Source organism: Syzygium oleosum, unplaced genomic scaffold (genome assembly GCF_021117445.2).
Source record: "Syzygium oleosum isolate NSW1041296 unplaced genomic scaffold, Sole_v2.1 Sole_v2.01, whole genome shotgun sequence".
Classification (NCBI taxonomy): Eukaryota; Viridiplantae; Streptophyta; class Magnoliopsida; order Myrtales; family Myrtaceae; genus Syzygium; species Syzygium oleosum.
In genome coordinates this window covers 38,308,987-38,322,097 of record NW_026607485.1, presented here as the reverse complement: position 1 = coordinate 38,322,097, position 13,111 = coordinate 38,308,987, and the positions used below count along the sequence as shown (strand labels likewise).

Genomic DNA, 13,111 nt, shown 5'->3' with positions numbered 1-13,111 from the left:
TCTCTAATTGTCTTAAATTATATATATTAAGAGGATTTGGATTGCATATATAAAAGGACATTGGTTGTAATTAATCGTATTAATATAATTAATTTTTTACCATTGGAATTTTTTATTATTTTGATATCATTAATTAGAATGAAATAGCATATTATATTTCTTAATTTACCCACAGGGATTAAGAAAAAGATTATGATTATAGTTACATCATATAATAATTATGAATCCATTTAAATTACAAACTTAGTCTACAGGCAATTTTTATGTTATGTGATTCATATTTTACATTGGTAAAGCATGATGTATATTTGATTTGTCTCAAATTTTGTGACATAAGTATGTATGTTTGATATGCAGTTTTATAACCTGTGAATTTTTCTAAATTTTAGAATGATCTTCCCGTGCGGAATGATGAAAACTATGAAGTTTGGAAGGAGTAGATCATTCTTCAATTGGGGTGTATGGGCATTGACTATGTTCTATATGCTCTAAGGAAAGACGAACATCAGCAAAAATTTCGACTAGTATCTGTGGTTCCACCTGTATGGATCGCTTTCAGTAAAGAATTTGCCGACCTGGTTCCGATGCGAGTAGCGATACCCGCAAGAAGAGAATAACCATTTTCCATGCAGATTCCGAGAAGGAAGCATTCCCCCGTCTCCATTGACTCGTGCCTGCGTCTCCGTTGACTTTGCCCTCCCATAAAAAAGATGGCCATGCCCGCTCTCTCTCCAACCCTCTTCCATGGCCACTGCGTCGTCAGCTTCTTCTTCCCCATCTTGTGCTGCCGTCCCTCGATGGGACTACGACGTCTTCCTCAGCTTCCGAGGGGAGGACACTCGCGCCGGCTTCGTCAGCCACCTCGACAAAGAGCTCCGCCGCAGCGGAGTCCGCGTCTTCATTGACAACGAGCTCCGGCGGGGGGAGAGGATCTCCCTTTCGCTCGAGCGGGCCATCAAGAGCTCCAGGATCGCCATCGTCGTATTCTCCCCCAACTTCGCCGCCTCCACCTGGTGCTTGCAGGAGCTGACCAAGATTCTCGAGATGCGTGGCTCGAGAGGGCAACTTGTCCGGCCGGTGTTTTTCCACGTTGACCCGAGCGATGTGCGGAAGCAGACCGGCGTCTTCGCGGAGATCATGGCGAGGCACGAGGAGGTTTTTGGTGGTGATGGTTCGGAGAGAGTGAGGAAGTGGAGAGACGCGCTCCGCGAAGCGGCTAATCTGTCCGGATGGCATTTAGGCAACAGGTAATTGTCGAATCGCTCTCAGCTAATTGACTGGATTCTCTTGATTGCTGTTTGTTTTGTAGAAAATTTATATTTGATTATACTAGATTAGAAGTCGCTAGAATTGGTAAAGATGAAACTCGTTGCATAAATTTGGCCGAATTTTTTGTGAAATGGAGTTTCAATTGAGCCTGCTTAGAAGAAGGAAGCAGAACTCTCTGTTTGGAACTGGAACTCTCACTTTCACAGTGTCGTTGTTCAATTATATTACGGGGATGCATTGAGATACGTTGTTCACCTTATGCTCCTGAAGTTGCTAACGTTTGTTGATTCGAAGTTTAAGGCGTTGAGTTCAATGTCTCATTTTGTTTTTTTGATGGCCACGAATTAGTAGTCTCTTATTTGCTAAACCATCTTCGATTCGTGTAGACCTTACCTTGCTGTTCCCCGTGTATATCTCTTTGCTCGAGCACTTTCATAACTGACAACATAATACTCATCATCACTTTTCAATTCTAAGTCAAACTCAAGGGCTGTTGTCAAACCAATTCTTGCGGCTTAATTGATTTATATGTTCTTGGATAAGGAGGAAGGTGCTATTTCTGATAATCCTCCTCATCAGCTTATTTAGTGTAGTTTAGCAGAGGATGTGCAAAACTGTACTTGAATGGGAAGATCATTTCAATATCAACTAATTTTCTTAACGAGCTCTAACAAGTAAATATCAACTAATTTTGTTTAGTTTTGTGGTTTAGCCGGTTGTTACATATTTTTAGTGATTGCAATTGGCAGTCTAGAATCTGAACTCATCCAGAAAATTGTTGAAGAAGTGTCAAGCAAGCTGCATCGCCAGTACTTGGATGCTGCAAAGCATCCGGTTGCTCTTGACAAACATATACGGGCTGTACGTATGTTATTGCGTACAGAGGATGATGGCATTCACATGGTGGGTATCAGTGGGATTGGCGGAATAGGCAAGACAACTATTGCTAAAGCTACATACAATATGATTGCTGATCAATTTGAAGGTAGTAGCTTTCTGGCAAATGTTAGAGAAACTTCTAAGCAGTATGGCCTACATAAACTGCAAGAAGCTCTTCTTCGTGATATTTTGGGCGATAAAACCATAAAGGTTGGCTACATTCAGACAGGTGTAGATTTGATCAGGCAAAATCTTTGCAATAAAAGGGTTCTGTTAGTTCTTGATGATGTGGATCGCACGGCCCAACTAAGGCACTTATTGGGTGAAAGAAGTTGGTTTGGTCAGGGGAGTAGAATAATTTTAACAACAAGAGATGAAGAAGTGCTAGTCGCTCACAGTGCAAAAATCTATAAGGTTGGTGAACTAAATTATGATGATTCTCTTCAACTTTTCAGTTGGAATGCCTTTCAGGAACCATCACCTACAGGAGATTACCAGCTTATCTCCTACGGCTTTACTCACTATGCCAAAGGTCTCCCTTTGGCTCTTATTGTATTGGGATCTTTCTTGAGTGGTAAGAGTGTTCATGAATGGGAATGTGCATTAGAAAGATTGAGAGCCATTCCTGACGGCCAGATTGATGAGATTTTGAAAATTAGTTTTGCTGGATTGGAAACTAATGAACGATCTATCTTTCTTGACATTGCTTGTTTCTTTAAAGGGGAAGATAAAGATCATGTAACAAAGCAACTGGACCGTTGTAACCACTATCCAGACAGGGGGCTTCAAATTCTCTCCCAAAAATCTCTTATATATATTGACTCGAACAGAATATGGATGCATGACTTGCTTCAAGAAATGGGTCGAGAAATCGTGCGGCAAGAATCTCCTGAAAATCCTGGCAGGCGTAGTAGACTCTGGTATCATGAAGATATTCTGAGAGTCTTCCGGGAAAATTCGGTAATGTTTCATTTTTCTTGTTCTTGAAAACTTTTAAAAATTACTGGACGTATGACCCTACAATCATTTGAGAGTGTGGCCCTTTGTCATTGACTTGACAATTTAATAGCACATACATTGGTTCTTGCATGAAAACCCTGCCAATTTTTAGGAATTTATTTATGATGTATCTAACTTGTTTCCATGCACATAAGGATGGCATACAGATAAGAGTATTTTGTCTTACTGAGTGTGAATAACTCCTGATTGCAAGTTCGCTTTGGATTTCAAGGGAACAAACTCTGTTGAAGGTATTAAATTGGACATGCTTGGGCCTGAAGAGGTGTTTATGGGTAGAAAATCCATCAAGCAGATGAAAGAGCTTAGGCTGTTTCTGGTGGGTGACATACATATATCTGGATGCCCCGGGTATCTTTCAAAAGATATTAGGTGGCTCGATGTGCATGGAAACAACTTGCCAGCAACGGTGGAGAGCTGTGATCCTGAGCAACCTAGTATTCATGACGAGAGCTGTGATCCTGAGCAACCTAGTATTCATGATTCCAGTCCCACCGAACCTGCAAATAATGAGCAACATCATCGTCCCATCAAAAAGATCTTGTCTAGATTTAGATTCAAAGGTGCAGCATCAAGAAACTGCAGAGGTGCTCTGTCAGACTTTAAAAGTATTATGGCCACCCCACTCAAGCTTCCCCAGTTTTTACGTTTCGAAAGACACAATGGTTACAGTCGTAACATTGGCAAAGCAGACTTTGACATGGATATGCTGTTGGAGGAATATTCGGTATATCCTTGTCATTTCATTGGCTTTATTTCTCATTTTATTTTCCTGGAATGCTTGCTGATAGATTTTGCTTCTCAGGCATTTAAAATAGTTTCAAAGGCAGAGCTGGTTTGCGCAACAAATAACTTCTCTGATGATAATAAGATTGGAATAGGTAGCTCCGGTACAGTGTATCGCGGGATATTGGGTGATGGGCAGGAAGTGGCCATCAAGCAGATAGAATTAACTGCCCGATACAAAATTGACGCAGTCATCACCGAGGTCAAAACTCTTGGTCATGTCAAACATAAGAATCTTATTCGGTTGTTGGGATTTCATGCAAGACATAGTGAGTGCGCCATAGTGTATGAGTACATGAATCATGGCTCGCTGTACTACCACCTTCACACTATCGGAAGCTCGACTTTGATGTCCTGGAAGGCACGGCTCAAGGTGGCGCTGGATGTCGCTAGGGGAATCGAGTACTTGCATGAATTTGCAGGTCCTCGAATAGTACACCGAGACGTCAAGTCATCAAACATATTGCTAGATGAAAACTGGACTGCTAAAGTTTCGGATTTTGGACTCTCTGTACTTCTTCCTGAGGGTGAAGATGACTTTGAGGATGATCCGAAAGGCACCTTTGGTTATTTGGATCCAGAATACTTCAATACCTCAAGAATAACGACTAAGAGCGATGTGTATAGCTATGGCATTGTGTTGCTTGAGTTGTTATCTGGACGCAAACCACTTGATATGAATGAAGATGGCAGGAGATTGATAGTGGATGTCGTAGTTCCATGCATCGTTGAGGGTGAAATTGCCCAAGCTCTGGACCCAAACATGCCAATTCCTGCGCCGTTCGAGATGACGGCAGTGGCACAGATAGCGTACCTCGCTGTGGATTGTGTTAAGAAATATTCCAGAAACCGCCCCTCGATGACTTGTGTAGTGGACCGCCTAAGGAGTGCTTTAGGTCAACTCTCATCCGAATTCTGTGATAACATGGAAACTAGCGGATATTGCAAATCAAGTCTATACTCATCTCAGTTGAGTGATGACACAGAAGATGACAGATCTTGCAATTCAAGTCTATACTAATCTCAGTTGAGTGATAACGCAGAAGATAATGATCTTGCAATTAAAGTCTGATGCTAGAAGAAGACATTACCAGAGAAATCGCCAAGAAACAATATGGACATTAAAAATTTACGTGGTGATAATTATTGTAAATTTATTTTTAGAGGTGGAAAGATTTTCATAGGTAGCGGATTCTGCTTCCACTTATCGTTTTGATAGCCTTGAGTTTTAGATTTATTTTCTCTTTGCCCGAAATAAAGAGACAAGTTCATGGTCCATACTATATGATCGAACGAAAGAAGGATGATATACAATCCGTACGTAACAATGTGTTGAGCTTGGATAGTACCGGTGAAGCTGACAGAATATCATGTACTCACCAAAAGCGAACTCTCCTACAATGCCTTTGGCTATTCCAAATTTTCAATAGCCCGGCCATCGCTTAGAGAATTGTCCTGGGCTCTTTCCAAAACAAGCAAAACTCTCTCGCTCGCGTGCATGAAAGAAAATTGAAACGATTTTCTATCAACGACTCATGGTTAGGGTTCAAAATACCATTTTTAACCAAAACATCTTTACCTAAGAAAAGGAATGACTAGGGAAAAGAATACTAGAAGTGCCAAAAGTTTTTTTTGGATCACTTAAATGCCAAATCGAAGAAAAAATGATCACTTCAGTGCCAAATCGGAGAAAAAGCGATCACTTAAGTGCCAATTCCGGCCAAATTGATTACGTGGCATTTATAATTAAATTTGTTAATATGACTTGACATTTTCTTTTTAAAATTCGGTCCATGTGGACATCTAAAACGACATCACACAATCCAACTGGCACTGAAGTGATCTTTTTTAACAACAACTAGCACTGAAGTGATCACTTTAAACAAATTTTGGCACTCAAATGATCACTATTTACAATTTTTATACGATGTCGTTTATAAGTTATATACTGACTAGGCATGCCAACGAGCCATGTAGGACTATGAAATTAATAAAATATTGTCACGTCGGATTTCCGGCAATTCAGATCGGATTTGATACTTAAATAATCGTTTTTTTAAAAAAAAGTGGCACTTAAGTGATCCGAAACAAACTTTTGGTGCTAAACTGAGCGCCGTACACAACTTTTGGTACTTCTAGTGTCTTTCTCCCGAAATGAATGTCTTACATTAGCGTGTTTTTGGTCATTAACCAAATGGATCAACTAAAAGTTATAAGATAGAGGCCTATATGGTAGTAATAGCAAATAGAAACGATTTTCGCTCGTCGCGTAACCCCTTGATAACATCCTATTCTAGCAATCTTCTAATCTACCATAAAATGCTTCAAGGATGCTTCACTTAAGAAGTAAATAGCAACGCTTCGTCGTTGATACTCTCTTTATGTTTCTTGGAGGATACGTAGTCTAGTTCATGATGTGCTTGCCAAATCAGCCAAACCTAGACTTAGGAACCCCCTATTTGGTTGTCATAAATGTGGATATAATTGACCAAATGGAGTCATTTCCTATTGAAAACACTTGCCAATTACAGCTTTTCCAATCATATTTCCTTTCGTGCATGGAATGTGATGAGTTTCCTTATACATTGGATGGTAAGCCGAGTCTCGTTTCCATCTAAATAACATGCTCCCAAAACATTATAAGGAAAGGAGGAAAAAAGGAAAAGAGAGAAAGAAAGAAAGAAAAAATAAAAAATAATTAAAAAAACCGCTTCGCATTAAGGAAAGTTGCCTACATGAAATCGTCTGTCGTGAAACATGGGACGGCCGGTGCTAATTGGAACGCCACGTTAGAAATTTCAAGTGACACTTGGCCGGAAGACTTGATTTCATTTTCATTCAAAAGTTTAGGACTACATTGGTTCAATTAAAGATTCATGATTAAATTGAAATCCATATAATAAGTTTATAACTGAAAATGCAGTTACTACTGACATGAAAGAAAAATGTGCAAGTGGATATCTAGACGTGCCCTGTCAAACAAGGCGAACGATGTTGAGAGGGGGACGAGGTATGCTTCAAGCGTTCACTTGGGTGTGCACCGAATCGGGTAGCTCTGATACCAAAATAAGAATAATGCGGTATAGAGGATTGTGTAATTTCTGTATATGTTATAATGAAAGCTACATGAACCCATTTAAGGCAAAATTAATATTATTTACCCAAAAGTTGGTTTTTTTGTTAATCTTATCCTACTCTAACTCTCGACTCACTCTCAAACTTTCGTCATGCCTTTTTGCAGATTGCGAGAGTCGAACCCCACACATGAAACTAAACGTTCCCATCCCCCACCCTTTAAGAAGGTGAGAATTCGAACTTCTCATCTTGCTTTTCCCGTGTAGGAAAGATGGCCACCGAGCAACCCCAAGTGGTTCCAAAAGTTGATTCGCATGATTGTTTGTTTTGAAATGGTTACAGCTGCATTCTAGCTCGTTTATCGAAAGCTAATTAATACGACGCTTGCTTTCAAATAGTTCTATCTTCTTTGAACACAATCTACTTGAAAGTTAACCAACCGCATTCATGCCCAATTTTCGGACGATGTTATCGTCTTAAAGACTATTGATCAGTTTCTTTCTCATTTCAAAACTGATGGATTGCAGCAAAAGCATCTACGGACATTCATAAATTGTGTCGGGTGAGGCTAGCTCCTCCTGCAATACAGTCGGCGCGGCCTCGAAGGTCTTATTGAGAGTGAGACCTTTTAACTTGGACAAGAGATTTATGGTATCCAAATCCAGCAATCAAGTGCTCAAAAACCCTTTTTGGGTGATTTTTCCCTCGTTATCTTGGAAATGTTTAAAAGAGAAAACTTTGCACACTTCAAATTCTAATTAGAGTTAATATCACCAAAAAACCCAAACTGGTACATATATGACAAATTTACCTTCCGTTAGTTTCCGTTAAATTTTACCGTCAAATTACTGAGTTGGATGACACGTGGCTGTTGACGGGTGTACTAGTTTGAGATTTTACCCTTCTGTTTATCACATGTTTATTAATTTGTGATTTTTCGTGGTATTAATCCGATTTAACGGATGGTGAATTTGTTACAATTGTACCAATTTGAGATTTTTTTTGGTCAAAAAATTAATTCGGGATAAATTTATCATGAAAGTATCAGTTTGGAGTTTTTTGAAGTATTAACTCCAAAGAAAATTCCCAGTTTGCCATTAACGGTGACTCTCGGGAACGCTGATGTGTGGGCGGGCAACTCTTCGATGTCGCACGTGCCAGGTGTTCGATTCGGTTCGATCCCGCCCAAAGTTGCGCTTTTTTTCGGTTTGTGTCGGTGGCCTATCATCGTTAGCCTCGAAAACCTCCATCTCTCGGGTGGATTTGTTTGCAGCCTCGGCTTGCAACACTCACTGTCAGTGTCTGAGCATACGCTTCGACGGCGAGGTGAACCCTTGCATGGATCGCGTTCAGTCAAGAATTTGCCGACGGCGACGGTAGCGATGGCCCGCGCCCGTTGACCGTGCATGTTTCCAACATATTCCGAGCAGGGATCGTCCCCGCGCCTCCCTTGACTCGTTCCCGCACCTCCCCTGACTCGTTCCCTGGGATCGTCCCCGCGCCTCCCTCGACTTCGCATAAAAAGAGATGGCCAGGACCCCTCTCTCCAATGGTCTTCCATGTTCCACTGCATCCTGTTCTTCTTCTTCTTCTTCTTCTTCTTCTTCTTCTTCTTCGTCTTGTGCCGCCATCCCTCAATGGGACTACGACGTCTTCCTCTGCTTCCGAGGCGAGGACACCTGCGCCGGCTTCGTCAGCCACCTCCACACCGCCCTCCGCCGGAGCGGAGTCTGCGTTTTTATTGACGACGAGCTCCAGCGGGGAGAGAGGATCTCCCTCTCCCTCGAGCGGGCCATCGAGAGCTCCAGGATCGCCATCGTCGTCTTCTCCCCCAACTTCGCTGCCTCCACCTGGTGGTTGCAGGAGCTGACCAAGATTCTCGAGATGCATGACTCGAGAGGGCAACTTGTCCGGCCGGTGTTCCTCTACGTTGACCCGAGGGATGTGCGGAAGCAGACCAGAGTCTTCGCGGAGTTCATGGCGAGGCATGAGAAGGTTTTTGGTGGTGTTGGTGATGGTGATGGTTCGGGGAGAGTGAAGAAGTGGAGAGACGCGCTCCGCGAAGCGGCTAATTTGTCTGGATGGCATTTAAGCAACAGGTACTCGTCGAATTACTCTCAGCTAATTGACTGGATTCTCTTGATTGCTGTTTGTTTTGTAGAGAATTTGTATTAGATTATATTAGATTAGAACTCGCTAGAATTTGTAAAGGTGAAACTTGTTGCATAAATTTGGCCAAATTGTTTGTGAAATGGAGTTTCAATTGAGTCTGCTTGGAAGAAGGAAGCAGAACTGTGTTTTTGGAACTGGAATTCTCACTTTCAGAGTGTCATTGTTCCAATATATAAGGGGGATGCATTGAGAGACATTGTTTCGAAGTTTAAGGTGTTGAATTATGAGTCCCTTTTTGTTGTTTTGATGGCCAAGAGTATTAGTCTCTTATTTGCTCAACTAGATTCGTATGTTCTCGGATGAGGAGGAAGGTGCTATTTCTGATAATCCTCTGTAGTTTAGCAGAGGATGTGCACACCTGTACTTGTATAGGATGTGCACACCTGTACTTGTCACATTTTTAGTGATTGCAATTGGCAGTCTTGAATCTGAACTCATCCAGAAAATTGTTGAAGAAGTGTCAAGCAAGCTGCATCGCCCGTACTTGGATGCTGCAAAGCATCCGGTTGCTCTTGACAAACACATACAGGCTGTACGAAGGTTATTGCATACAGAGGATGATGGCGTTCACGTGGTGGTTATATGTGGGATTGGCGAAATAGGCAAGACGACTATTGCCAAAGCTATATACAATATGATTGCTGATCAATTTGAAGGTAGTAGTTTTCTGGCAAATGTTAAAGAAACGTCTGGGCAGTATGGCCTAGATAAACTGCAAAGAGACTCTTCTTCGTGACATTTTGGGGGATAAAACTATAGAGGTTGGCTACATTCAGACAGGTGTAGATTTGATCAGGCAAAAGCTTTGCGATAAAAGGGTTCTGTTAGTTGATGATGTGGATCGCACTTCCCAATTAAGGGACTTATTGGGTGAAACAAGTTGGTTTGGTCAGGGGAGTAGAATAAACAAGAGATGACAAAGTGCTAGTCGCTCACAGTGCAAAAATCTATTATGATGATGCTCTTCAACTTTTCAGTTGGAATGCCTTTCAGGAACCATCACCTACAAGAGATTACCAGCTTATCTCCTTCGGCTTTACTCACTATGCCAAAGGTCTCCCTTTGGCTCTTATTGTATTGGGATCTTTCTTGAGTGGTAAGAGAGTTCAGGAATGGAATTGTACATTGGAAAGATTGAAAGCCATTCCTGACAACCAGATTGATGAGATTCTGAAAATTAGTTTTGATGGATTGGAAGCTAATGAACAATCTATCTTTCTTGACATCGCTTGTTTCTTTAAAGGGGAAGATCAAGATCATGTAACAAAACAGCTGGACCGTTGTAACTCCTATCCAGGCAGGGGGCTTCAAATTCTCTCCCAAAAATCACTTATTTATATGGACTTGAACAAGATATGGATGCATGACTTGCTTCAAGAAATAGGTCGAGAAATCGTGCGTCAAGAATCTCCAGAAAATCCTGGCAGGCGCAGTAGACTCTAGTGTCATGAAGATATTCTGAGAGTCTTCCGAGAAAATCCGGTAATGTTTCATTTTTCTTTTTCTTGAAAACTTTTAAAAATTACTGGATGTATGACACTACAATCATTTGAGAGTGTGGCGCTTTGTCATTGACTTGACAATTTAATAGCATATACATAGATTCTTGCATGAAGACCCTACCAATTTTTAGGAATCTATTTATAATGTATCTAACTTGTTTCCATGCACATAAGGGTGCGCATACAGACAAGAGTATTTTGTCTTACTGAGTGTGAATAACTCCTGATTGCAAGTTCGCTTTGGATTTCAAGGGAACAAACTCTGTTGAAGGTACTAAATTAGACATGCTTGAGCCTGAAGAGGTGTTTATAGGTAGAAAAGCCATCGAGCAGATGAAAGGGCTTAGGCCGTTTCTGGTGGGTGACATACATATATCTGGATACAGCGGGTATCTTTCAAAAGAACTTAGGTGGCTCGATGTGCATGGAAACAACTTGCCAGCAACTGTCAAGAGCTGTGATCCTGAGCAACCTAGTATTCATGATTCCAGACCCACCGAACCTGCAAAGAATGAGCAACGTCATGGTTCGATTGGAATGATCTTGTCTAGATTTAGATTTGAAGGTGCAGTATCAAGAAAATGCAGAGATGCTCTGTCAGGCTTTAAAAGTATGATGACTACCCCACACAAGCTTCCCCCGTTTTTACGTTTCGAAGGGCACATAGGTTATAGCCGCAACAATGGCAAAGCAGATTTTGACAGTGATTTCCTGTTGGTGAGATCTTCGGTATATCCTTGTCATTTCAATGGCTTTATTTCTCATCACTTCATGTTACTGGAATGCTTGCTGATCGATTTTGCTTCTCGGGTACTCAAAAAATTTGCAAAGGCAGAGCTGGTTAGTGCAACTAATAATTTCAACTATGATAATAAGATTGGCGTAGGCAGCACCGGTTCAGTGTATCGCGGGCTATTGAATGATGGGCAGGAAGTGGCCATCAAGTGGATAAATGTAACCAGAGAAAGCTTTCAAGACGATATGTTCATCAACGAGATCACAGCTCTTTGTCATGCCAATCATAAGAATCTTATTCGGATGCTGGGATTTTATGCAAGACGCAGTGAGTGCGCCCTAGTCTATGAGTACATGAACAATGGCTTGCTGTTCTACCACCTTCACTGTATTGGAAGCTCCACTTTGATGTCATGGAATGCGCACACGGTTCAAGGTGGCGCTAGAGGTCGCTCGGGGAATCGAATACTTGCATGAATTTGCATGTCCTCGAATATTACACCGAGACGTGAAGTCAGCAAACATATTGCTGGATGAAAACTGGACTGCTAAAATTTCGGATTTTGGACTCTCTCTACTTCTTGCTAAGGATGAATACGTTTTGGATGATATTGTCGTTGGCACCTTAGGTTATATCGATCCAGAATACTTGGCGACCAGTACACTATCGAGTAAGATCGATGTGTTTAGCTATGGCATGGTGTTGCTTGAGTTGTTATCTGGACGGAAAGCATATGATCGGGATGAATATGGCCAGAGAGGTCATATGATGACCGTCGTAGTTCCACACATTGATTGGGGTCAAATTGGCTGGGCTCTGGACCCAAACATGCCAATTCCGGCCACGTTCGAGATGATGGAAGTGGCAGATATAGCGTACCTCGCTAGGGATTGTGTTCGGTATGATGCTGGAAAACGTCCCTCGATGACTTATGTAGTGGACCGGCTAAGGACTGCTTTAGCTCAATGCTCATCCACGTGACAGGAAAACATCGCCAGCTTGTCTCTCGTCATTCTGTGGATGAAGGTAACCCAATATGTGATGTGTAGTCCGTAAGTTTTGAGAGTGTGCATCTGCTTAGTTTTGAGTATAATCTAATAAAGTAATGTTTTAAGGTCTAGTGATTTTCGTAGGTAGGGAACTGTGTTTCCACTTCTCGTTTGACAGCATCGAGTTCAGATTTATCTTCTGTTTGTCCGAAATAGAGAGACAAGTTCATGTTCGTTACTATACAATCAAACAAAAGATGGATGCATCGATCCTTAATAAGGCGTTGAGCTAGGACTGTACTGGTGAACCTTACAGAATATCACGATCTCGCCAAAACGAAACTGTCTCTTACAGCTCTTGTCGCTAACGACCTGTTTGGCTATTCCAAATTTTCAATAGCCTGGCCATCACTTAGAGTATTGTCCTGGACTCATTCCCAAACAAGCAGAACAATCTCCTCGAGCCCGTAATAAAATTGAAACGATTTTCCGTCAATGACTCGTGGTTAGGGCTCAAAATATTATTGTTAACGGAAAAAAATTACCTAAGAAAAAGGTTAAATGTCTAAAATTAGCGTGTTTTTGGTCGTTGACCAAATGAATCAATTTAAAGTTATAAGATAGAGGCCTATATAATAGTAATATCAAATAGAAACGATTTTCCTCTTCGCATAACCCTTTGATGA

At 41.4% G+C, this 13,111-nt stretch overlaps 3 protein-coding genes across 3 annotated transcripts; all 3 read left to right on the top strand.

The window, feature by feature from the left end:
• Positions 1-705: 705 nt before the first annotated feature.
• LOC130137652 (disease resistance protein RUN1-like) lies at positions 706-2,946 on the top strand (the record flags this gene model as incomplete). The annotated part of the gene is made up of 2 exons (XM_056309414.1): positions 706-1,247; positions 2,019-2,946. Coding segments are annotated over exons 1-2 (1,431 nt in total), but the record flags the coding sequence as incomplete, so codon positions are not given.
• Positions 2,947-2,965: 19 nt separating this feature from the next.
• LOC130138021 (serine/threonine-protein kinase-like protein CCR4) lies at positions 2,966-5,259 on the top strand. Its single transcript, XM_056310904.1, has 3 exons — positions 2,966-3,108; positions 3,380-3,892; positions 3,971-5,259. The coding sequence occupies exons 1-3, from the start codon at positions 2,986-2,988 to the stop codon at positions 4,970-4,972; spliced, it is 1,638 nt and encodes a 545-aa protein (XP_056166879.1). The 5' UTR covers positions 2,966-2,985; the 3' UTR covers positions 4,973-5,259.
• A 3,239-nt stretch (positions 5,260-8,498) lies between these two features.
• LOC115681266 (disease resistance protein RUN1-like) lies at positions 8,499-9,996 on the top strand. Its single transcript, XM_056319592.1, has 2 exons — positions 8,499-9,125; positions 9,641-9,996. The coding sequence occupies exons 1-2, from the start codon at positions 8,554-8,556 to the stop codon at positions 9,798-9,800; spliced, it is 732 nt and encodes a 243-aa protein (XP_056175567.1). The 5' UTR covers positions 8,499-8,553; the 3' UTR covers positions 9,801-9,996.
• The last annotated feature ends 3,115 nt before the right edge of the window (positions 9,997-13,111 follow it).

Coding starts and splice junctions, on each gene's coding strand:
- LOC130138021 (XM_056310904.1), top strand. CDS start 2,986: ATGCATGACTTGCTTCAAGAAATGGGTCGAGAAATCGTGCGGCAAGAA. Junction 3,109..3,379: donor GAGTCTTCCGGGAAAATTCG/GTAATGTTTCAT, acceptor TTGGATTTCAAG/GGAACAAACTCTGTTGAAGG. Junction 3,893..3,970: donor TGCTGTTGGAGGAATATTCG/GTATATCCTTGT, acceptor TTTGCTTCTCAG/GCATTTAAAATAGTTTCAAA.
- LOC115681266 (XM_056319592.1), top strand. CDS start 8,554: ATGGCCAGGACCCCTCTCTCCAATGGTCTTCCATGTTCCACTGCATCC. Junction 9,126..9,640: donor GGATGGCATTTAAGCAACAG/GTACTCGTCGAA, acceptor GAACTCATCCAG/AAAATTGTTGAAGAAGTGTC.